Raw genomic sequence first — 26000 nt, 5'->3', positions numbered from 1 at the left:
CTCTCTCTCTTTCTCTCATAAATAAATTTAAAAATTTTAAAAACACACCAAAAAATATCCCATCTCCACTAAGGGTAGAGGAATGGAGAAGGCATTGCCTTATGTTTTCTGTTTTAGCACAATGATACCATCCTAATTAGCTAGTTACTAATAACAGAAACGGAGCAAAGGGAAGGCCAGGCATTACTGGCATGTCATTTGGGTAACTTCACGAGGAAGCTGCGATTTCACTCCCCAAGGAACCCCAGCCCATTCCCTGCAGGTCACGGGGAGAGGGGTCCAACAAAGTGGAGACATGCATACACAGTGAAGTGGGGGTGATATCCGGAAGGTGCTTGTCTGTCAATCATACCTGGGAACAAAGGTCATTGGCCAGAATGGGCGTGGCCACTGCAAGCTCCTGAAAATTCGGGAATACTCAGTGGCCTAAACAAAGGAATTCTCTCTCTCGTGGCTCTTGGCTCTCTTGCATCCGGACCCCACAGGCAAGGACGAATGGGCTGCGGCTGGCCTGGTGCTGGCCTGGACTCGGCTTCAGCATGGACACTGGCCTTAATCCCAGCCCTGCTGAAGCCAGATGCACTTCTTCTTTGGGGGGATGAAGGGAAATGGGGCCTTGGAAACTCTGGGGTACAATTCCAGGGAAATAAAGCTTTTATAATACCTCATCCACCCGTGCAAGTCTCAGAAAATTCCTTTTCTCGAGATATCGCATGAGCAGCAGGTGGCGAGGAGGACCTCCCCTACCCGTAACACCACCCATGAAAAACAGGTTTCTGTTTTAATAAGTGTGTGTTTCCAGCACTCACCACAATCTATAAAGATCTCTTTTTTTTTTCTTTGTTTACTTGTTTTGTGCGCCTTCAACTAGACAGTGTGTCTCATGAGGAGTGTCAGGGCCCAGGGCGGGCCACCTCAAGATACCCCACAACGGCGTATTGATTACTTGGAATTAGTTCTTTCACTAGCAGCCAGGAAGTGCACACTGACCTCCCCCGCCTCCTTGAATGCAGGAAATAAATCTCTCCTATGAAAGGTGCCTCCTCGCTCCAGGGAGGCTGAGAGGCGCCCTGATCGCTAACGGGAGGAATCCAGTGTCAAAAAGCCATGTTACTTCGTACTCACTTCCTACCCAAGCCCAGACTGTCTTTAGGCCCCTCACTAAATGAGCACCCAAACCTAAGTTTATTTGTCCTGTCAACTCTTCACAAATGTATTGTTTCTTTGTCTAAAAAGTCTAAACAGCGGGCTGGTTCATCATTTCTCTGAGCACCATTTGTGATCTCCTTGCACACGTATTAAGTTGGTGGCTCTCCTGCTAATCGGGTCTTGTTTTATTAGCCCAGCCATAAGAACTCAAGGAGGGTGGGAGGGTCATTCTCCCCGCCTCCAGCAGAAGCAGGGAATTCCCCTGTTTGCTCACTGCTGTGTCCCCAGTATCTCCCATATATCCTAGGCCAGCGGTTCTCAACCTGTGGGTCGCGACCATCGGAAAACACATATAGCATATCAGATATTTACATGACGATTCATAACAGTAGCAAAATTACAGTGATGAAGTAGCAACGAAAATAATTTTATGGTTGGGGGTCACCACAACATGAGGAACTGTATTAAAGGGCCGTGGCATTAGGAAGGTTGAGAACCATTGTTAGGCACTCAATAAGTATTTTCAATCTTGAAGGTGAGGATTCTTCCAGAAATTCAGAAAGAAGCTTAAAACATTGTGCCTGTGGGTAAGACGGGTCGCTGAGCAGAGACAGGGTTAGGAAACAGAACTGGCAACGACTCTGTCTTGGAGGGACCTCTCCTGTTCCTAATGCAAAGGGCATAACATCGGAGGATTTTATAAGGATTCTTCTCTGTGGCTCTGGGTTGTTTAAAAGTTAGAAACTTCATGGCAATGGCCCTACAAAGGAGAAAGGGAGACCCTGATGGCCAACTTTTAAAGTTTGACTAAGATTTACTCCATATCCATTAGTGACAAGACTGGTATAAAACTAAGAGCAGTCACTTCCGCTTTTATTTTTTAAAAAACAGAGAGGGAAAAAACGTACTGAACTCTGAACTTCCTCTCTTTAAACCACAACTTACTACTGACTTATTCTGGTAAAATGATTGGCAAATACATACTAATCAGGCACCTCTTTGGTGCTGACAGTCTCAGTCCTAAACTCTGCCTGGAACACCGTCTACTGATGGCAGCCTTTCAGGGAGCCAGCCGAGGGATCCTGATAGGAAAGGGACGAACAGGACCCAAGGCTGCCAGAAACTGCCTGCCCAGCTCTGTGGCTGCTACAGCCCCACTCTCGGGGCAGGCACTTTCCACGCCAAGATGAAACCGAGCCCAAGCTGGCAGGTGACTGAGACACAAAGCCACCGCCAGCTGCCCCGAAGGGTGCTTCAACACTGGGCGCAGCAACCTGAGTGTGGGCCAGGCGCTGCCACTGAGGAAGCTCTGTGATGCAGGGGAAGTGGCTTGACTTCTCTGGGCAACAGTTTCCCCATCTGTCAGAAAGAAAGAAGACTTGTGTTTCTGGTACAGTCGCGCAAACCCCAACCTTTCCGCAGACGACAAGTAAAACTCTGGACAAAACTTCTGCTAATTCTTTTTTGTTTGACCTGAAAGCACTGGCAAGTACACAAAAGAAGTCAGATTCTGGAGGGGCGAGGGCTGAAGCGCGAAAGAGAACGGCCACTGGTCAGCTTTGACTGGGACAGCAGGCTGCAAGCCAGCACCACGCAGGAGCTGAAACTCGGACACAAAACCTTAAGCCTCTCTGCGTGCAGAGCAGGAGACAGACTTCAGTCCACCACAGCTGCTAGAAAGGGAGGAGGGGATCCAAGAACAGAGAAACCCGAGAGAGGAGGAGCCCTGAGTTCTGTACCAACTCTACCCAAGGGTCTGGCTGCCTCTTGAACCAGGCCGGCGTGAGGCTGCCTCAAAGAAGCCTCAAAGATAAAATAGCCAGAGCTGGCATCTGAGCTGATGCCCAAGGGACAGTTTACTGTCCAACCAAGCCAATAGCTTCCTGAGACCAAAACATCAACAGTCTCCCAACACACAACGGAACTCGACAGATGAAAGTGGAAACAGGAAAATAGGACCCAGTCTTAACAGAAAGTCTAATCAACCAAGGAAAAAGGAGGAGTCCTTCCTACCAGGTTGGACAACCACCTGAAATTGCATGAGATGCAATGTATTCAGCTGCACGGGACAGGAATCCCATCCTGAAATGGTTTAAGTACCAAGAGAATGTATTTCCGAACAAAACAAGATTCCCAGAGAAAGAGCCAGATCAAGGCCAGCTATTCAGTGCTCAAGGCCACCCTGCCATTCACAGCAGGGCGCCTGGCACCTCATGGTCAAAAGACAGCTGCCACAGCTCCAAGGTATGGCATGAGGTGCCTGAAGACAAATACTTTGTCCTGCGTCCCTGCTGTCCTGTGAGGACGTGACTCTCAGAGCTTACACAGCCTTCCTGGGACCGAGGGGAGACGCTGGTGGCACTGTGATGATGGCAGAGAACGAATCGGTATGCGGCGAACAGTCAGGGCTACAGGGATTCTCACGGAGACAGTAAAACCAGCCCCAATGGGTTTACGGCTTAGAACTGGCAGAAGACCAGCTCAATCCAACATGGCAGCTAATTTCACCTTGTATAACCTCTAGCTCACAGTAATGCATTAGCATACTAAACGGCACACCCCACACTGCCTCGATCAAAACAACAGAAAGCCCATATAAGGACCCAAAATGGGGCTCTTCTGAGAAGTCTCCATCACTTTCCCAGAAAAATCCTGAACATTCCTCCCCCTTATTAAGTCTCCTATTCCTCTGTTAGATGAGCCTCAATAAAAGAAGCAAATCCCGCTAGGAAGGGCTGCTCTGTCTGCGGAGTAGCCGCTCCTGCCGCACGGCTGGCTCACGTCTGAATCCTTTCCTGCGTGATGCCGTGATGCCAGGAACCCACAGTGCGTAGTGCACCTCGGTCCCCAGGTCCCCAGGTCCCCAGAACGCCTGTATCACACCTACCGCCACACAGCTCCTTACGTTGTTCTGTTATTAACAACCAAATCATCCCATTGGAAACAACCACCAGACCTTGGAAAGCTAGTAACATTCGCTCTAAATAGAAGGCGGGCATAAAAAAACACAATGAAAATTTAAATGATTATATTCTGGCAGCCATGTAGCCTAAGGTTCCTCATTCTTTTTATTTAAAAGGGAGATTAGCATGTTTTAGAAAGATATTTAACACATAATAGAATGGCACTGAGACATTCTCCTTAACAGCCAGCAGAATTATAAGAGAACTAAAGAAAAACGAAACTGTGTAACCCGTGCTGTTTAATGCCATTTACAATTAAAGCCTTTGAGTACCACCAGTAATACGCTGTAGGTATTTTGAAAAATACAGCCTTGTATTAATAACTCCCCAATCTTTACCTCCATCTCTGACTTCTCATTATTCTCAATTGCCTTTTGGACACCTACACCTGGGTATGCCACAGGTATCTCAAACTCAACACAACTAATGCAGAATTCACTATTTCATCCCCAAGCTCCCTCCTCTGCGGGAATCTCCTACTGCTCTGATGATGCCCTTATTCATTAAGGTGCCCAAACAAGATCCCTCAACAGCCAGCAATGTTCCTGCGACTGTTTTTTGCACCAGTGCCAGGCAGGGTGCTGCGAGGCCCCACACAAACACCATCCTCACAGCATGATGAGGAAGGCACTACCCTTATCATTCATTTCTTTTTAAAACGAGGAAGCCAAGGATAAGAAGTTCGCCTGGGGCTGTAGGATCTGAAGCCGGATCTGTCTAATTTCTCCCTTTACCTGCTGCCCAAAGCAAACAGAGACCGTCAGGCAAAGATCCCTCACCTGACCGCTAACCTTATTGTATTTCCCACCCGGTTTCCCTTCTTTTCTTTTCCACCCAGGCTTCCGCCTCCCCTGAAGGTGTGGTCCTTGCCTTGCTTGGCTGCTCTTTTGTCAGCACTTAAGGCTGCTGACCTCCCCACCTTGAGATCTTGTCAGCTCTGAATCCTGGAGGTATTTCTCTCCTACTTTCAAAGGTCTCCTGCCTTCTCTCTGCCCCCTCCAAGCTTAACATTTAGCCTTCAACTACTTCCTCGAAACACGCATCCTTTCTCTCTCTTGCTCCTCCCACCTTGCTGACACTCCCCCCCACCCCCTTTCACTGCTTCTGCTTCCTCAAAACTCAGCTTAGAACTGGGGCTCCTGTGCAGCCTCCCCAGGACCCGGGAAGCGAGCTGCTCCCAGCGTCCTCCCTCCACCACCAACCACCACAGCACACTAGCACGCTGTTATAAATGTTTCGTGTATGGGTCTTCCCTATGAGGCTGAGGGCTGCTGGAGTTCAGAAACAGGCCTATGTCCCCATACTTCCCCTGCACGTGAGGGGGTGGCCACATATGCCAGGTGGACCATACGGTGCTATTACATCTTTTCTATTATTCCCCTCTGAGTGGATTTTGGGAAAGATACATAGGCTGTAAACCACACCTGATATACCACCTCTGTGCCCTGGGCAAAGGCCGAGCAGGTCTCCTGCAGAATACTTGAACCACAAGCTCAAACCAGATGGTCTGTCTCCCTCTTCAAATACTTCTTAGTTTCCAGGCCAGTTATCTAACATCAATGAGCCTTAGTCCCTTCAGGGAGGTAAAATGAGATGTCCTTTAGGGTATGCTACACACTTTAAATAAGATCATGTGTGAAGCGCTTAGTTTGGCGCCTCAATGAATTAGAGCAGCTCTTAGGGGAAGTATGGCCATGGCATGGACTTGTCTGCCCTACGTGACCCCTTCCTCCCCATGTTGCAAGGACTTCCACAGTTCTCACCCTGTCCTCCCAGCCCAGCAGCTCAGACACAAAGAAATCAGCTGACCGGGTCACATGACCATCGAAAGCCATGAGACCAGAGTCCCTTTCTGAACTCCTTATTCAGGGTGATGGATGAAAATGCGCAGACTGCACACTCCCCCACAGGAAAAAGATTTAATGGGAATGTTTTGTCCTGCTAGGGAATTCCCACAGTCGGTAGACTGTGCCAGTCTCTCCCACTGCGGTGGCCAGCGAGCTCTCCTGTCCCTGCAGACGGGAACGGTGTATCCCAGAGGCTGCCAGGCTGCTGTCCTGCCCCACCTGCCAGGGGCTCCACCATCGAGCCCTCCCACCGAGCCCTTCAGAATCAGACCAGACGGACCTGACTTCCACACAGCCCTGCCGTTCCTGCGCACGCCTTCGTCCTCATAAAGCCCATTTCCTTTTGGATGAATGCGAATAAAAATAACAGAAGATCTTCGTGGAGGTGAAGATCCAAAGGGATGAACTCGTAAAATGCCCAGCTCACTGCAAAACCCCAAACATGAGCAGTCCCTGTCACCGTGACCACAGTTCTACCGTCATCATCGTCATCACCACCAGCATCATCCCTTTCGAAGCCCTGCATGCCTTTATTCAGTCCTGAACTCAGGGCCGTGCTTCAATCCTCACTCCAGGCAACTTCAGAAAACCGTCTTCAGTCTTTGTGCCGTTTCCCCAGCAGGCATTGGGAATAACAGCACAGCAAGCTCACAGGGCGCGCTTGGGACTGAGTGAGTGCCGCGTGAGCACTGAGAGTGCCAGGCAGACTGTAAGCACTAGATCGAGCCAGCATTTAAAAGCCTCCTGTGAAGGTGTCCAAGACGCGGAGAATTCCCTGGCCTGTGTCCCCAGTTAGCAGAGATCCTCCCAGGGGCTAGTGCGGCACGTACCCTGAAGCAGGAGTGGATCTGGCCCTAACTTCGTTTTTTTCTTGAACATGACCTTTTGTCCCATCTGAAGAGCCCTGCCCCCACTGTGGCCCTTGGGCCCAAATCAGAGAAGGCCAAAAGGGAAGTTACAGTGGGGGAGGGGGAAGGGGGAAGAGGCCACAAGACCCACCTCCCCGAGGTCCCACCTCCCCCAGGGCTCTGTGCAGCCCCTGGACCCCTCCCCCTCCCTCCCTCTGTGCTGATCTGTTAGCCCACACTGTCCCCAGGATGGCCAGCTCCTCTCTCTGCAGGAGGGACAGCTCTCTGCTGGCACTCCCTCCGCGCAGCACTTGGCATGTCACCAGGTGACAGGTCAGTCCGCCAAAGCTAACAATTCCATCTTAAAAATGCGTGTCCCATACTTAAAATTCTATCTGCAAACTGACTTCCATCGGTGACCTGGTAAAGCTCAAAGAGGATAATCAAAATAATCTCTGACAGGTTGAGAATAAAACAACTAATTCTAAAGAATTCAAAACAACGCACGTATCCCATTTCGAAAAGTAAATGAAGGCTCGGCAGTCCACAGGCCAAGTTCACAAGCCTCACGTGCCTCTTGGCCATACTTCCCACTATGATTTTCAAACTGTGTTGACCATGGCCCACAGTGAGAAGTACATTTTACGTGTCCAAGAACTGAAATAAAGTTTTATGCAACAATACTAGGCTTCCTGAGCCTGGTGCATTCCTATATCTTCCATTCTGCTTTTTTTAAAAAATATATTTTTATTGATTTCAGAGAGGAAGGGAAAGGGAGAGAGAGAGAGAAACATCAATGATGAGAGAGAAACATCATTGATTGGCTGCCTCCTACACACTCTCCACTGGGGATCGAGCCCACAACCCGGGCATGTGCCCTGACCGGGAATTGAACCATGACCTCCTGATTCATCAGTCAAAGCTCAACCACTGAGCCACGTTGGCAGGGCCATTCTGCTTTTTTAGAAGGTTCATCACCTTCTAAATTGATTTCATGACCCTCTAATAATGATGATCCACAATTTAAAAAACAAGTTAGAGGAGTTCAAGAAAACCCATCTCCAAGAGGAGCTGCAGAAAGGTGTGAGGATTCGGGGCAGCAGGCAGTGAAGTCCGTCGGAATCTCCTGTGACTCCAGAGTATGGTCTAAAGCAGTGGTTCTCAACCTTCCTAATGCCGCGACCCTTTAACAGTTCCTCATGTTGTGGTGACCCCCAATTTCATTGTTACAAATTGAACATAATTAAAGTATAGTGATTAATCACAAAAACATATACAATATGTAATTATATATGTGTTTTCCGATGGTTTTAGGAGACCCCTGTGAAAGGGTCGTTCGACCCCCAAAGGGGTCACGACCCACAGGTTGAGAACTGCTGGTCTAAGGGAAGTGAGCTGGTAGGATCTCCCTCCTGGGTGGCCTTGGCAGCCATGCCCAGGTCTCAGGCCTACTTGGATTAAGGCTTTCTGTGAATGGCATTCCGGTTCTGCCAAGCACGTCTGTGAATCTGGAGGGCATCTAAACCAGCTCTGGGAAGGGCCCAAAGGAGCCCCACAGGCTTACCAATGGTCAAGGGGGCGCGGTGTGCAATGCACCTCTGAGACAGACCTGGAAGCATCCACGGACCCCATGGTGCATCCCCAAGACCCTCCGCACACCGGCAGGGCCAGGACACGTACCCCAGCACCTGGGAGTGTAGAGACCCCACATCTCCCCGCTGCATCCTCCCTGGGAGCCCTCCCACGAGGAAGGAAGCTGCCTTACCCAAGGAAACGCCAGCTTTTCAAGAGCCGCCCCCTGGGTGCAGGTCCCCAGGGCCCCGCTTCCAAAGGGCCACACCAGCTCCAGCCACAGATTGGCTTTGGCCTCTATCACAACTATTGCACCACAATCCGACCTCCCCCTCCCTGCTGCTCTCAGTCCTTAGGGGGTTTGTTCCCAAGAGCTGCTCCCCAATAAGCCGCCTGCATGCAAAGCTTCATCTTTTAAAGAAAAAACACCAATGACATTGGCCAGAGTCACGGGCAGAGAACTAAGCAAGACTGGTACCTTTCGGGTGTCTTTCAAGGGTAGCTTTGAGAATTTCTTTCTCAGACCTAACATGTAATGATCGATCCCCGTTCTTGGCCTGCTCGTCTCATTCAGTGCACCTGGCACCCGGGGAGGTGGGTCCTAGGTCATCACCTTCATTTCACAAAGGAGGAGACGCCTGCCCTGACCCATCGCTCCGTCACAGTTCTGGGGGGAGATGCAGCTGCACATCCCTTCCTCGGACCCCCTCCCCGGGGGCAGACGCCTTGTGTTCTGCCTCTCAAGTGCAGAGCAGAGCTCCAAGTGCAAAGCCCAACCCAGACCATAGTAATGGTAGTAACAGAGCACAGGGGGCAGTGGTGGGAGCACGGGGGGAGGGGGGAGTGCAGTGGTGGGAGTGCCGGGGGGGGGGGGCAGTGATGGGAGCACCGGGGGCAGTGGTGGGAGCGCTGGGGATAGTAGTGGGAGTGCTGGAGCAGTGGTGGGAGCGCTGGGGGTAGTAGTGCGAGTGCCAGGGGCAGTGGTGGGGGTGTTAGGGGCAGTGGTGGGAGCACCAGGGGCAGTGGTGGGAGCGCTGGGGGCAGTGGTGGGAGCACTGGGGATAGTAGTGGGAGTGCTGGAGCAGTGATGGGAGCGCTGGGGGTAGTAATGGGAGTACCAGGGGCAGTGGTGGGAGCGCTGGGGGCAGTGGTGGGAGCACTGGGGATAGTAGTGGGAGTGCTGGAGCAGTGGTGGGAGCGCTGGGGGTAGTAATGGGAGCACCAGGGGCAGTGGTGGGAGCGCTGGGGGCAGTGGTGGGAGCGCTGGGGGTAGTAGTGGGAGTGCCAGGGGCAGTAGTGGGAGCGCCGGGGGCAGTAGTGGGAGTGTTTCATGTGCACTAGGCCCCACGCTGTGCTCTTATACAGCATCTCAGTTGGCCCTGCCACTTCCCAGTGAGGTAGGTCCTGTGATTGGGACTCAGGGCTGAGCGCTGACCTGGGACCTGCCTGGATTCGGCAGCTCAGCAGCTGCACACTCCACTGAGCATGCGCAGAGAGCTGAGCAGTCAGAGGCCTCACTGAAATGGGCCTGGTCAGCTCCCGAATGTGTCACATGTCACTCGCAGCTTTTCCCTTCCCAGAGGAAGAGTGTGTCCCTCTGTTTCCTCCTCACCTCTGGGGAGGCCTGTGCCTTGCTCCCACAGAGCGTGGCGGGGTGGCACTGTGCGGCTGGGCAGCGCCCTGGGTGGTGTGGTGCATCGCCAGCACCTGGAGCAGGGCCCCGGCCGCCCCAGGCATCCTCCAGAGGCTGCAGACAACCCCCCTCGACCACAAGGACCACCCACTGAGCCAACCCAAATCACTGACCCACAAACACTGGGGCTGAATAAAATGGTGGCTATTTTAAGCCACTTAAGATTGAGGGGTGTGTTATGCAATCATAATAGGTAACTGGTTCGTTAGGTGTCCAGTCAAACATCCAAAAGTAGAACCCCCGCGGATTCTTCTAGGAGGGAGGACACGTGAGCCCAGGGAAGAACTGACCGGCGGCCCTGCCCTCAGGGAGGAGCGTTTATGAAGGGCGCCCGCCGAGGGGGAGCATTTGACTGGTTGGAAACTGGGAATTCTGAGAGAATCAGATTGCTCTCAGCAAAAGCAAGAAGAGCGCTTCCTCATGTCACTCTTAGTAACACAGCTCACCGTCCTCTCCTCGAAGCCACCCCGCATGTTTGATGAGACAAAGGGCCTCGGGTCTCACCTCTCAGTCCTCCTGGCGCCCAGGGAAAGGCAACACTGGGTACGCCACCCCGAGGACGGTAAGGGAGCGCGGCTGTGGGGACTGGAGCAGCTCGCCGTGGGCACCAACCCTCCTCCGGGCACACAGCTGGTCGGCACGTCCCAGGACCTGGAGTTGACGTGGCTCTGGCCTCGGTGTGGCCAACACACTGTGAGCCCGTGATGCAGTCCCGCCCTGCTGCGGTGGCTGTGGCAGGAGTGTGCCCCCCGCCCGAGGGAGGACCCGGGGTCACTGCGTGGAAGACTGCCTGACCGGCCCCGCCGGGCCGAGCGTGAGGGAAAAACAAATCCCTCTGCCAGGCATCGGGACTTCCCCTTCCACACAGCGGCTCCCAGGTCTTCCCAGCACCTCGGCCAGCACCGCACTTCTCGCATCAAGCCCTGACATGGCGCGTGAGCTCACGGTTTCCGGTATTAACAGAGCTCATTACCCTACCGGGTGGGCAACGCCACGGTGCCTGGCTTTCTTGCTCTACCGCTGGCACCCATGGGCGCCGCTGGAATGGGGAGCAGATGCCCCGAGGGTGCTCAGAGCATCCCTCAGTGGGTGACTCCAGCCGGATTTCACTTCCGGGTGCAAAACAAACCCAACTCACCTTCCTCAGACAAACTCAGTGATTTAAAACTGTGCTTTTCAGAAACATTTTCGGTGAAGTGTAAGATCACAACGGAAACGTGGGAACAAGTACAGAGCTCAGTGAACTTTCACAGCCTGAACATACCAGGTAACCAGCACCCAGGGGTCCCTCCTAGTCGCACCCACCCCCCAGGGCTATCCCTGTGCTAGCTACCATCACCTGCATGACGCTCACCAGTCCCTGAGCTGCATGGGGTCAGGCGGGATATACGTCTGTCTGGCATGTTTAGCTCACGCTGTGTTTGGGAGAGTCCTCTGTGTGTAGCTGTACCTTGTTCATTCTCGATGCTGCAGAGCATCCCACTGGCCACCCCCTGTTCCGCTGGGAAGTGCATGTGATGCTAAAGAAAATTCTTTCCACTCCGGCCCACCAGGGTCCATGAGGCACAAAGGCGGGGACCTCAGAGGAAAAACCACTTATCTTCGCAGACACAGGGACCGGCCTGAGGTTCCATCCAAAGTTAAGACTGCAGTGTCCACACCCGTCTGAACATCATTTCCCACAGGCTCTCGTGAGGGCATGTATTTCCAACTCAAACCAAAACGACCAGAGCTTGTAAACCAGGAAGTGATACAGTCTCTATAAAAATGACAGATAAAGCTATCGCAACAGCAGCACCAAAACCCAAATCAAATGACCCCTCTGCTGAGCCATTCTCCCTCTATGTCCACTCATGTACCGCTAGGAGCAAGCACACACCTTGGCCGAACAGGGAGTCCGCACTCCAGAAAAAACCGGGAAATTACAGAGACGTGGTCCTTACTCTCTTGAAACTTATACTTTGGTAGAGAAGACAAGACACTAAACTCTCAAATAAATATACAATTAGAAAATGTAAACATAGCAAGGGGATATGAGATGGTACCAGGGGGAACCTGGTTTGGGAGATCAGGGAGGGCATCTCTGAAGAAGTGACATTTGAGCTCAGTTCTGAAGGGTAAGTAGGAGGTGAGCGGGGGGAAGAGGAGAGGGAGGAGCGATTCAAGCTGAAGACAGGGCATGTGCAAAAGCCCTGTGGTGGGCAGGATGAGTCGTGATTGAGGGAGACCAGTTGGTCTTCAGACAGAGGATGAAAAGTGAGTGGAAGGTGGCACAAGGGAGGCACGTGAGGACCCAGATCAGGCAAACACTTGTAACTCATGTTATGGATTCTGGACTTGATCTTGGGAAGATCAGGAAGCCGGCCACCTGGCATCTACCTGAAAGAGAAGAGGCCCCTCACCACTCCACAGGCTAACCCTGCCTCTCTAAGCGCGCTCTTTGGCCCAGGTGGAATGATCAGTACCGTCAACCACACATTTCACACACACACACACAGCATCCAGGTACCAGCAAAACTCTCAGCCGCAGCACTGCCTACAGTACACTATAAAGAATGACCCTGCCCCCAGGGAGAGAGGGAATACCTTCCAGAGCGGGCCATCCCCCCCATCACAAGATGGGACACAGCCCTGTGGCCTCACCCTCCACCTTCACCCACACCACCTGCCAGCTTCTTCTTCAACCCACAGGAGCCCGCAAACATTCCATCCGAAGAGTGAAGAATTCAAAAATTTACATTTGAAAGATGAAATGGTCAGAAATCTATTTGAAGCTGAAATGCCATCCACGTCTTTTCAAATGAGGACCTTGATGGGCCACGATTTCAATTCCGCTTTCTGAGGTTTCCCACAAATTCAAGCACCAAAAGCCAGGAAACGGCTGCCTGGAAAGCGCTGCACTCACCCGGCTCAGCGCCCCCTCCGCCCCTCCCCAGCCGGAGCCGGAGCTGAGGGCACCCAGCCTCTGACCCCCAGCCTCTGACCCGACTGCAAGCTCCTTCACTCTTGCACCCTCCCTGGATTCAGGACGCTCCTCTTGCCTCCCCAACGAGTTTGTGAACTTGGTGAGGACAGACAATGCCCAGCCTGGGAGCAATGGAATTAGCTGTTGTTTATCAAGGAAGCACCTCACCTGTGCCCTATAACCAGCTATTGCACTACTGCCATTTGCCTCTGACGACACACAAGCTCAGAGGCTTTAAGTAGCATGTTCAAGGTCCCATAACAAAAAGCCAAAATTTAAACGGATGCCTCTCTGTCTCCAAAGCAAAAGCCCTTCACCAGGGCGGCAGCGCAAGCTCCAAACCGAACCCCCGTGCTGGACCCGAACCCCCTGCTGGACCCCCGAGCAGCAGGGGAGCCGGGTGGGGGAGAGGGAGGGGGCGGGGGCGGGGGAGGGGGTCGGGAGGGTCCCTTTCTGAGGCACAGCCCTGTGTGTGGCCCTCTGCATCCACAGTGCAGAGAGCATCCCCAGTCAGAACCATAAAAATAACCCCGTCACCACCTCCCAAGATAGAACCAGGAACAGGAAAATCCAAATGTCTCTTCAGGGTGTGAAAATGGCAAGCGTCCCTAGATTCTCCGGGAACACGTCCCCACTGCTTCTACATGGCCATTTCTGTCTCTCCCACCTGCCCTCCAAACCCACCAGCTTGGAATCTCAGAATCTGAGTCACTGTAATCATTGTTTTAAAATGCATCTCATTCTCTTCTTTTTCAAACATCTGGCCATTTCATTCACCCCCACACCTCCCACTTTAAAGCAATGACAACAGCCACTTCCTAGTCACTACTCTGCCTTCGCCAGATCCAAACCCTCCAATATGACGTCCGTCTCCCACCAGCTCCTCCCTCACACATCCTCCTTCCTGTGCCCTGCCTGTGCCCTGCTCGCTCCTCCACCTGCTCCTCCACCCGGGCTGCACTCCGCCTGCCTGAAACGCCCTCCCAGCCCCCACCCCCTGTCAATCTGGGAACTCCTACTCCTTCTGTAAGATTGTTCCCAAATGTCATCTCCTCGGGAATCTTCTCCACCCCTTCTCAAGAAAGGATAGCAGCCAAAGGGTGTTTACACCTTCCGTGCAGCACTTTTCACTTGTGTATCAGAACTAATCTGCTGGTCTCGCGTCAAAAGACCAGGAAGATCTTCAAGGTTAAAGACAATGTTATATGTCTCTTCAAAGCCCATGTTGCAACCTGACATTATACAATATATTCTTTCTGTTATTAATTAATTGCTGTTCTCCTTCCACTAAAGTGTAAATTCCATGAGAGCAGGGACTTGTCTTGTTCACGGCTCTAGTTCCAGTGTTTATTTATTGCAGGCACTCAATAAATATTTGCCGAATGAACAAAGAGATGGACAGATGGCTACACGGATAGGGAAATGATTAAATGGGTGGATGATGGATGGAAAGATGATGGACGGATAGAGACCTGGATGGATGGGTGAATAAATGGATGATGGGTACGTAAGACTGGCTGGGTGGGTAGATGAATGGATTGGTGAGTGAGTGGGTGGAGAGAAGGATGAGTGGATAAAGGCAGGGTTGTGTTTCACCAGCCCAAGGTCATGGAGTCACGAAGAGACAGAGCCAGGTCTGGATGTCAAGTGTGACTTTTGAGCCTGCACGCTCAAGCCTGATTTATCGGGCCCCTCTGGAAGCCCAGTGTGTTCACTGGGCAGCGTCAAGGTGAAAGAAGAATGAGTGTAGATTCCCGCCCAAGAACACGGTTACTACTGAGCTAAGTTCATTTCCATCTACTCAGCAGGAGGGACCAGAAACCCTCCTGGTCTGGGTCGGAGGTCCCCTTCTCACCCACTAGGGTGCTTTCTGCCTGTGGGCTGAGGGAAAAGGAGACATCCAGGGGGCACGGGCGGACCAACAGGACACAGGACAACTAAAATGCACCAACAGCAGCAACAATAACAGCAGGAAAAGGCTGACACCCCTGAGGAGACCGCCACCTTCGCAGACCCTGCGGAGCCTACAGCTGCTGTCTTTCAGTCTCTGCAGCACTGAGCGCCCTTCCAACCCCAAACGCTTCCAGGAAAGACTCAGCTCTCCTTCCCTGTCCACAAGGAGGAACAGCCAGGACAAAATCAAGCCCAGAAGTTGAACGAAACCAGGCTCAACAGTAGGCAAAAGGGGGTTACAGGTAGAAATTAATATATTTATGCTCTAATAATTCCTGGTAGTCCCTTTATAATAAAAAGTAAAACACATTTACTAAGTGCCCATGTGTGTGTTTGATGCTAAAGACATCTTAGCACCAAATGGAGACTTTCTCCTGGATGAAATCAGAGGGATGGAAAGAGTGGACAAAGCATATTATAAAACTCTTAAAATTGTTCTGCAAATGAGAGAAGATACCGCCCAAGCAAAATGAAGGGACAGTTGCAGAATATCAGACATGGGCCCGGGAAGTCGGGAGGCCATGCAAGCAATCCTGTGCCCCTTCGCTGAAAGGCTTTACTCTCTCCTTACTTTCCTTCAATCTATCATTTCAGACATGCTCGTCCACCTCTGAAATGGTCTGATTTTTCTGCTTTAGAACAACCACCTCAAATGCAACCCCCAACCAAAGAAGTTAGCTCGTTATCTGAGCTCTTGGCTAAAAGGTGAAGTTCTGTCTGCCCAAGGGGAGAGAGAGGCATCTTAAAGTAAAACATGTAATTCTACTAAACACTCATCTTGCTTGCAGCCACGACACAGGGAGAGTCGGGCTTCCTGCAGGTCGTCAGCAGTAAGCCCTCCTGCGTATCTTTATCCAGATACGGGCACCTTTAGCTGTGGCTCCTTCACAACTCAGTCTTGGTTCAGAGACCAGCAAGTGTGGTTTTTGTTTTTAATTCTCAGAGCAAAGAAATCCCTGACTCCACCCCTAACCATTACATAGGTTGGCATCCCATAGCACCCTGTACATTTCCTTCAAAATACTTAACAAATGTGAAGTGACTATCCGTGTAGGATGTCTTATCTCCCCATTACACTGTAAACTCCATGACAATAAGGATGTCATTCAGCATTGTATTCCCACCATTAAAATAGTACTTGACACATAGAACTTAATGAATGCTTTCAGGAAGGAAGGGAGGAAGGGAGGAAGGAACGGGAAGGAAGAGTTATATGTGGTAAGTATGTAAATTTCCATCAGATTTTCAAGTAGCCATCGCACCTCTGAATGCCATAAGTAAACACTGGAATTTACATACTCTATAAAAAGCCCAGCAGTCAATCTATGGAATATCACACAATTCCAATTTGGAGCTGGATGAGTGAAGTCGAATAATCCATGGTATTAGATCAAATGCCAAAATGATAAGAGACAAAGCTTTTGAATGTATCAGCCATACCCGATGAGCTTTTCAGCTGACCGCCCTACCGACCCCAAATTCACCGGACTGCAGTCCAAAAAAAGAACAGAGGCGGGATTTTAAAGTGTATTTAGTAATTTAACAACCTGTAACAAAAAAGCATCCAAAAAAGAGGCATATTCTCAAAACTGTGACACTTTGATCTATTTGCGTGTGTGTGTGTGTGTGTGTGTGTGTGTGTGTGTGTGAGTGTGTGTGTGGCAGGGGTGGGGACGCGATAGAGACGGATACAGAAGGACAGGCAGAGAAGAAAGAGAAACCCCTACAGCAAGAATGTGTACAAGTTATTTTCAAACCTCCAGTTTATCTTTTGGCCCACTACCTCCTCTCTATCTTTTTCTCTGTTGACCCTTATACATCATAAACGCTGTCGATGGCTCTGGGCAGCACCTAGACTAGAGTATCATCTGTGCTCGGAAACAATGTTTTTTAATTAACTTTCGAAGAAACATGTTACATCAACTAGATTTTCAAAGGTCATATTTTCCATATTTACTTAGGAAGGACAGCTGTTGCCCAGTGACAAAGCTCCAGGCTTTCCCTGCGTGCGCTGCAGCTCACAATGAATTAACTGCTGCCTCCCCACAAGCCGGCCTCCTTTGTGAGACCCAACAGTAAGCCACCTACAGATTTTTATTTCACCTCAGGCTTTGGGCCTGAAATCCCACTCCAGGTGGAAAAATCAGAAAGTCAGGCCATCAGACAGTCTCTCATCCACACAGATCCCCCAGGGCACACTGCGAGTAAGCCCGAAGGTGAGGGGAGTTTCACGCACAGGCCTCTGGGCTATGCTCATGGGAGGCAGAGAGGAGGCATAACTGAAGCCAGCTCCAGTAACGTGAAACCTGACGTGGTGGTTGCACACATGCATACGCACATGCACGCACACACATGCACACACACCACCACACTCTCTTTATGACTGTGTTGAGAAAATTCAACCTGACATGCAGAATATCATATTACAAATGGAAAAAATGATGCCGAAAGTAAAATGAACCTTTTGATTCATCTTTTATGGATGTTTTTCTAAAAGTACATATTCTAATCAGTATGTGTTAACTACAGACAAAAAAATGAACTTGTATGTTATAAAGCTGATGGCGAAATAGCAATGGTTGGGTTCGTGCAATCCATTGGGGGTTTTTAAGAATAATTTCTATTAGAATGCTTAAAAACATGTGTTCCAGTCTACACAGGAGAGGGAAGAGCCGGTTTACTCATTCTAATCGCCAGTGTCTTCACAGCCATAAAATTAGTGCACGGGGGTTTTCTATGGAGGCCATGGCAAGTTTAGATCTTTCTCACAAGGACAGGGGTGAGAAAAGATGCTCTTTACAAGCCTGGCTGTCTGGGCCCAAACCTGAGCTGTGCACTCCCTGGTGTGGCCCAGAGCCCGTGGAGAAACAGACCTGAGAAGAAAGCCCATCTGCATACACGCAGGAGGCACAGTCATCTAATGAGTCCAGAATAACTGTGTCCCACGGTTTCCTGCCGCTAATCAAGTAATAATGAGCATCTCACTCAGAGTCACGGGCCCTTGGTGTGAACATTCCTCTCGCAACCCCTCGGCACTCCTGGGCAGGACCCTGGAGGTTGGTGTCGCTGGACTCTTGTCCCAGGGGAGAAGTGAGGCCCTACAAGTGGACGGCGTCCCCAAGGTCACACAGCGAGGAGGGGGCACAGCAGAGAGCCGACCCAGCTGGATCTCACTCCAACCCCAGCTACGAATTCTGAACCTCTGCTTTTTATTGCCTTCCTATTTCTACTGAAGTGACTTCCTTAAAAAAATAAACTCTCCACTAAAGTGCAAAAACTTCTTGGCGGAAGAGCCTAATTCTACCCAAAGGCTCGTCTTCATTACAATTAAAGCACCGATGCAGCTCCCAGCGCCTCTAAAGAATGCCAGAGAGCTCTGCTCTGCTTGCCTGACGGGCCCCCCTTCTAACCCAGAACTGAGGCAGTTTCATAATAAGGATTCTGAGCCCCAGTCCCCTGCCACCAGGGACACCCTAACCCTACCTCTTCAACTAAAAAGCAGAGTGGGAACACAAAGGGGGAGGTTATGGGGCAGCCAAGCTAGAGTTCTGTCCCCTAGCAGTACAGAACAAGGAACTCTCATCTTAAGCTCCTCCCACCCATCCCAGCCTCCCCAACTTCCATGCCAGCACAATGGACCATGGGGGCTCAGTGGTTTCCTTGCCTTATGATCAACCTACACACCTCCTAGCCAAGAATGGCAGAGACTGTATCCTCTCTCCCCTTCTGCTTTGAATGAAACACCGCACTCACACACACACTTTGACTTCTAGCAGGGAGCAAGGCTACCTGAAATTAACGCACACTCCTTTGCAGCAGGGTGTGGGTATGCCATTCAATTCTAACTAAAGACACAGAGGCAGAACTACCCGTGGCAACTTCCACAGCAACCGTGCCTTTCTCTCCCCTTTCCTTCCTGCGGACTAAATAAGGATGTGCTGACCGCATAGTCTAGCATCCTTCTTGGACCACGAGATCTCTGTTCCTCCCGGGACGGTGGAGCAGAAAACCGAAAGGAACCTAGGGCCCTGGGCTCTGGACGCCTGACTTCGGGGTGAGAGTAGTCACACTTCTTTTCTATACATTAGATTCACTTTCAGAGGAAATATGTGGTACCAACAATACCCAGGTAAGGAAGTGCTTTATGGTGCGCAAATTAGTCCCAGGCAACTCTGAGCATAGCTGAGGGTAACGTCCACCCTTCCGGAATGTCCCCACACTGAGCATCTCAATTTCAGGAGCTGCCCAAGCATCTTATATGGTGCAACCACTTGGAGCCACTCGGCAACATTTTAGGGTGGATCCTGTTATTGGACCCATTTTAGAGATGAAGAACTGGAGGTGCAGAGAAACTAAATAACACGGCAGGGATTCAAACTCACAGCGACCTGCCGGTACCCTGTGCATATGCCCACTACCCTACGGTGCCTCTCAAGGAGAAGAGGAAACGGAAGGCAAGGGAAAGAAGGCACTCCTACTGGGACGCAGCCATATTTCATTGGAAACCTTAATCCTGCTTCACTCTCCACACCAGGAAATTCCTACCATCTACTCTTGCAGCAGGTGTGTCCTCACCTGGACATTCTGATCTTCCCAACCTTGAATAACTGCAGAGCAGGTGGGACAGGATAGTAGCAGTAAAAGTTCCAGTCCCCCGTGACCTCAGCAGGAGACAGACAGAAACCGACTCATGGAAGTGAAGATCTTCTATGCATTCTGGCACCAACGTAGGTGTTTTTGCTTGAGGGGCCAAAGTTCTAGAAAACAACCCAGCTGTTTGCACCAGTACCTCAGTTTTTGGGACTTGGGAAGTGCTCCCGTACAGTCCACGAAACTAGGGGTCACAGTCTCGTAAGAGAGGCTGGGGGGAGGGGGAGTCTACAAGGATCGAGCGCTGCCCCAGATCTCAGGTGACGGGACACAGGAGTCTCAGAAGACAGCAGGGCCATGCTGCCAGCATTCTGAGCAACTGACAATGCCACCAACACGCACAGGGATCACTTTACTTTTCCCTGGAGGGTGGAGGTGATACAACCAAACTGTCAATCAGGACCACATCACATCTCCTGCTCTTTAACACTTAAATACTTTCCTCTCGCCAATTTCAACCACACCTAGCCCAGCTGGAAGTTACAAACTCAGAGATGGGTGAAGCATGCCTGCAGGGCATCAACAGAGACAACGTGATGAATGCGCAGACAGCCATCTCAGTCCAAATGACTGTTCTAACCGGAGAGAGGGGGCCAAGTCTCAGCACACTTGAAGGTGGAAATTCAGAGATGTATGTGAAATCTCCCAGCTCTAAAATGTTGACATCAAATTCAAAAAATGGTCGACAACCTAAGGTCTGGACATGTCTAGGTGACGTGGCCCCAGGGAGCGAATCTGCAACCAGCGACCAATGAGGCCACATGCACATGATTAACAGACCCAGACTGGCCAAGTTGGGCCTCCCTGGCTTGGGTCAAGGATGTCAAACCGGATGTAAGGACCCAGGTAAGCAGTCACTTAGATCCCCCCCACTTCTCACCAGAATATAGAAGGGGCGACTTAAACCAAGATCTGAGAGGCACCCCACCTGGGCCACCTCCTTCGGGAGGCCCAGGAGGCCACGCCCGCCATCACCTCTACAGGACTGCACCTCGGCAGGGTGGCAACCCGAGGAGGCCTGCGTGAGGCAGGGGAAGAGGCAGAACTCACTCCGTGAGAAGAGGAAGCACAGTGAGCAGGAGTGAGGGGGAGGGGCCTCCAGAAGCAGGCTGGCCAGGCAGGGTAGAGTCAATAGACCCGGTTAGACGCTCCTGCAGCTGGGAAGGGAGAAGGAGGGTGCACGCCTAGGCAGGTGAGGCCTCCTTCTCCGCGCCCTTTCCGGGAAGGGGCATCGCTGCCCCGTGGGCACCCGCCCCTTCAAAGGACCCTCTGTGGTGAGGAATCCCAGGTCCCTGCGACAGCGATTCCTTCACTCTCTGCCTAACTCAGTCACTTCTACCAAGTCCTTTTCACCGTATCTTCCAAAAAAGGGGGGGCGGGGGCATCCCAGGGAACACAGCCTACCTTGGCACTGGAACCCTTGCTTCCCGAAGCCCCTGCAAAGGCAGAAGGAGGCAAGTCAGGCAGCTGGAGGGGAGCCACCACCAGCAAGTTCCCCACAGTCACCCCCTCCCCCCTCCCCGACCGCCCCTCCACCCCAGGTGCAAACTCCCAGCCACAGGCCGGTGCCCCAGAGTCTTCCGCCTTTGAGGGAGAGAGGGAGGGGGAGCGGGGAGCTCGGAGGTATCCTCCACCTCCCCTCCGAAGGCAGAAGACGGGCGGCTGCGACCACCAGGTGGCGTTTCCGGGGGGTGGGGGGGAGGGAGGCGGGAGATGTGCCCGCAGAGATGCCCAAGTACCTCGGGGAAAGAGAGGAGATGAAGGCGCAGTGGGATCCAGGATGAGAGAGCCTCGGGGAGCGGTGCCCCCCGGGGGGTTGGGGAGGGAGAGGGGGCTCCTCGGGCCTAGAAGGGCAGGGGAGAAAGGGGCCCGCGGCGCCTGAAAGGAAGGGCTCGGGAGTGGAAAGGGGAACCCAGGCCCCCGGAGAGGCGCGAGGAGAGACAGCACCGGGCGCAGTCCCCGGAGACGCCGGAGGAGGAAAGGATGCCCGTGCCGAAGGGAAATAGAGAGAGGACACCCAGGGCGCTGCCCCCGGAAAGGAGGGGTGGGGTGCGCGCTACTGAAGCCCGGAAGGGGGTAACGAGATAGGGCCCACGGGCGAGAGGGCACTCCCCAGGAGGGACAGACAGACCCCAGCTCTGCGCGGCCCGGGCGCACCAGAGGCGCCTGGTGCTGGCCCCCCTGGAACCCGGGCAGGAGCTGGCCAGGGGGTCCGGGCCAGAGGGTGGGAGAGGGGCACCCGGGACGCGGGGCCCGCGGGGCGGCTGGTCCCTCGGGGCACGGAGGATCCCCGCGCGCGGCGCGGCGCGGCGCTGCCCTCGGGCCGGGAAGGTGCCCGCGCGCCCTCACCAGATGAAGTCGGTGCAGTGGCTGCAGAAGGTGGGTTGCTTGAAGAAGCGGGCGGTGAATTTGTGGTTCTTCACCTCGTGCACGTTCTTCTGCCGGAGGGCGCCTTTGCGGGCGAAGCGCACGGTGCTCTCCTCGCCCTCGGCCGGCGGCGGCCCCGCAGCCGGGTCAGCCATCTTGCGCGCGGGGCGCGAGAGCCCGCGAGGGGCGACCGGGGCGCGGGGCGCCGGCTGCGGCCGGGAGGCGCGGGGAAGGCGGCCGCTGCTGCCGAGCCGGGGCGCTTCCCTGCGCGGCTCGGGCGGCCGCGCGCTCGGAGCTGCGGCTGTCACTCGCCAGCTGCCGCGCTCGGCCAGCTGCGCTCGGCACCGCTGGTCCCAGCTGCGGGGGGTGGGGGCGGAGCCCAGGGCCGGCACGCCCCCTCGTTTGCATTGCGCGCAGGCCCCGCCCCTCCGCTGCTTTACATATTGGCACCCAGCGGCTGCGGGCCTCGCGGGGAAGCTAGCTCAGCCGCAGCTCTGCGGCGCTGGGACTGCAACCTGCGGTCTTCCGACTCCAGCCTCGCCCCTCACCCATCCTCGGCCCTGGGTGGCCTTAAGGAGATGTGCACTGAGAGTGCTACGCGGGGGAAGGAGAGCGGAAGGGCCAACGGGGGCTGGGAATGGGGGGTGGATAGGGTGGGCTCCGTGGGTTCCGCCCAGACCTCTGCAGAGACTGGTACTCATCCACCCACCCACCCCCCATCCGTCCCGTTGGTCATTCTGCAAGTGTCTCCTGGAGGGATGGGTTCCCGCTGTCACACATTCAGGAAGGCCTGTGGCTCCACACTCTTAGACACACGTACTGCAGCGGTAGGGGAGGAGACATCGTTAGGTTATATATATCTAACTCCACCACAAAGAGAATTCTTGGCTTTACTTACCCAGCAAATTAGGAGAGGACTTCCTACCTTCTGTCCATCCCCTCCAGAGAGACTCAACTTCCTCAATTGTAAAAGGGACTAATGGGGAAGGGAGATTTATTTGTTTTTATTGAAATTATTGGAGTGACTTTGGTTAATAAAATGATACAGATTTCAGATATACAGCTCTACAACACATCATCTGTATATTGTACTGTGTGTTCACCACCCCAAGTCGTCTACTTTCGTCACCATGTATCCCTGCTTTACCCTCTTCTACCTCCCCCAACCTTCCTTTTCCTCTGTCAGTCACCATACTGTTATCTGTGTCCTCGAGCCTTTTTTTTTGCTTAATCCCTTCACCCTTCTCACCCTGTCCCCAGCCCCCTCCCTCTGACAGCTGCCAGTCTGTTCCTGTATCCATGCGTCTGTGTCCACTTTATTTGGTAGTTTATTTTGTTTATTAAATTCCACATATAAGTGAAATCATACGGTACTTGTCTTTCCCTGGCTGGCTTATTTCACTTAGCATAATGCTCTCTAGGTCCATCCATGCTGTCACAAAGGTAAGAGTTCCTTCTTTTTTCTGGCCACGTTGTATTCCATTGTGTACATGCACCCCAGCTTTTCCAAATCTTGGCTATTGTAAATAACACTGCAATGAACATAAGGGTGCATGTTCTTTGGAATTGGTGTTTCAGGTTTATTTGGATATAGTCCCAGAAGTGGAATTGCTGGGTCATAAAGCAGCTCCAATTTTAATTTTCTTGAGGAAACTCCATACTGCTTTCCACAGTGGCTGCACCAGACTGCATTCCCACCAGCAGTGCATGAGCGTTGCCTTTACTTCACATCCTGGACACTTGTTTGTTGATTTGTTGATGCTAGCCATTCTCACAGGTGATATCCCATTGTGGTTTGCATTTTTCTGATGATCAATGATATTCAGCATCTTTTCATATGTCTATTGACCATCTGTATGCCCTCTTTGGAGAAATATTTATTCAGGTCCTCTGCCAGTATTTTAATTGAATTGTTTGGGGGGTTTTTTGGTGTTGAGTTGTATAAGTTCCTTATAAATTTTGGATATTAAGCCCTATGTATTGGCAAATATGTTCTCCCATTCAGTGGGTTGTCTTTTCATTGTGTTGATGGTTTCCTTTGCTGTGCAAAGACTTTTTAGTTTGGTGTAGTTCCATTTGTTTATTTTTTTTCTTTTGTTTGCCTTGCTCAAGGAGATATATCAGAAAAAAATATGACTATGAGAATGTCCAAGATTTTACTGCCTGTGCTTTCTTCTAGAATTTTTATGGTTTTCAGTCTACCATTTAAGTCTTTGATCCACTTTTAGTTTATTTTTCTGTATGGTGTAAGGAGATAGTCTAGTTTCATTCTTTTGTATCTGTCCAATTTCCCCAACACCATTTATTGAATACACTATCTTTATCTCATTGTATGTTTTTATCTCCTTTGTCAAGTATTAATTCACTATAAAGTGTGGGTTTATTTCTGGGCTCTCCATTCTGTTCCATTGATCTATATGTATGTTTTTATGCCAGTATCATGCTGTTTGATTACTATGGCCTTATAGTATAGTATGAGTTGTGGTAGTGTGATTACTCCAACTTTGTTCTTCTTTCTAAAGATTGCTGTGGCTATTTGGAGTCCTTTGTGGTTCCAAATAAATGTTTGGAATATTTGTTCTAATTCTGTGAAATACACTATTGATATCTTAATAGGAATTGCATTGAATCTATTGGTTGCTCTGGGAACTTTGGATATTTTAATGATGTTAATTCTTCCTGTCCATGAACATGGTATATGCTTCCACTTATTTGTATCTTCTTTAGTTTCCTTCTTCAGTTTCTTTCTTCAGTGTCCTATAATTTTCCAAGTACAGGTCTTTTACATCCTTGGTTAAATTTATTCCTAGGTATTGTTTTTGTTTTTATTTTTTGTTAATTCTCACCTGAGGATATTTTCTCCATTGATTTTTAGAAAGAGTAGGAAAGAGAGAGGGAATGGGAGATATATATATATATATATATATATATATATATATATATATATATACATTGATGTGAGAGAGACACATCAACTGGTTGCCTCTCACATACACTTTAACCAGCCGGGGATCAAAGCTAAACCCAAGTATATGCCCTTGACCCCAAGACCCTTTGGTGTGCGGGCCAATGCTCTAACAGTGCTCTAGGTATTTTTTTGAAGCAAATGTAAATTGGATTGTTTTCTTAGCTTCTAATTCTGATAGTTCATTATTGGTGTATAAAATGCAACTGATTTCTGGGTGTTAATTTTGTATTCTGCTACTTTACTGAATTCATTTATCAGTTTTAGTAGGCTTTTTGTAAAATCTTTAAGGTTCTCTTTATACAGTATCATGTCATTTGCAAATAAGAACAGTTTTACTTTTTCTGTTCCAATTTGGATGCCTTTTATTTCTTCTTCTTGTCTGATTGCTATGGCTAGGATTTTCAGTACTATGTTGAATAAGTGTAGTGAAAGGCCTAAACAGTGTGGCTCAGTGGTTGCGCATGGACCCATGAACCAGGAGGTTAGGGTTTGATTCCCGGTCAGTGTACATGCACGGGTTGTGGACTCAATCCCCAGTAGGTTGTGTGCAGGAAGCAGCCGATCAATGATTCTCTGTCGTCATTGATGTTTCTCTCTCTCTTTTCCCCTCTCTGAAATCAATAAAAATATATTTTTTTAAAAAGAGTGGTGAGTGCTCGCTTCAGCGGCACATATACTAAAATTGGAACGATACAGAGAAGATTAGCATGGCCCCTGCGCAAGGATGAAACGCAAATTCGTGAAGTGTTCCATATAAAAAAATTTTTAAAAAGAGTGGTGAAAGTACTCTTCTTAAGGGAAATGCTGATAGCTTTGCCCATTGAGTATGGTGTTAGCTGTGTGCTTGTCATACATGGCCTGATTATGTTGAGGTATGTTTCCTCTATTCTCACTTTGCTGAGAGTTTTTATCACAAATGCGTGCTGGATTTTATCAAAGGCTTTTTTTCATCTATTGAGATGATCATGTGGTTTTGATCCTTCATTTTGTTTATGTGGTGTATCAAGTTTATTGATTTGTGGATA

At 50.9% G+C, this 26000-nt stretch overlaps 1 protein-coding gene and 1 non-coding gene across 3 annotated transcripts in view; one reads left to right on the top strand and one right to left on the bottom strand.

The window, feature by feature from the left end:
* Window positions 1-22393, bottom strand: part of PRKCB (protein kinase C beta) — a 296895-nt gene extending 274502 nt beyond the window's left edge. For both annotated transcript variants that reach the window (XM_059692105.1, XM_059692104.1), the window contains exons 1-2: window positions 21990-22393; window positions 21045-21076 (exon numbers count right to left, since the gene is read on the bottom strand). In XM_059692105.1, coding sequence (XP_059548088.1) covers window positions 21045-21076; window positions 21990-22162 — 205 coding nt within the window. In that variant the 5' untranslated portion in view covers window positions 22163-22393. The remainder of the gene's footprint in view (window positions 1-21044; window positions 21077-21989) is intronic.
* A 3234-nt stretch (window positions 22394-25627) lies between these two features.
* LOC132233887 (U6 spliceosomal RNA) lies at window positions 25628-25734 on the top strand. Its single transcript, XR_009452741.1, has one exon. It is a non-coding gene; the product is annotated as a U6 spliceosomal RNA (small nuclear RNA).
* Window positions 25735-26000: the final 266 nt, after the last annotated feature.

Source organism: Myotis daubentonii, chromosome 4, assembly GCF_963259705.1.
Source record: "Myotis daubentonii chromosome 4, mMyoDau2.1, whole genome shotgun sequence".
NCBI classification, from domain to species: Eukaryota; Metazoa; Chordata; class Mammalia; order Chiroptera; family Vespertilionidae; genus Myotis; species Myotis daubentonii.
Note: the sequence above shows the minus strand (reverse complement) of the source record. Positions and strands in the feature narration are given on the sequence as shown.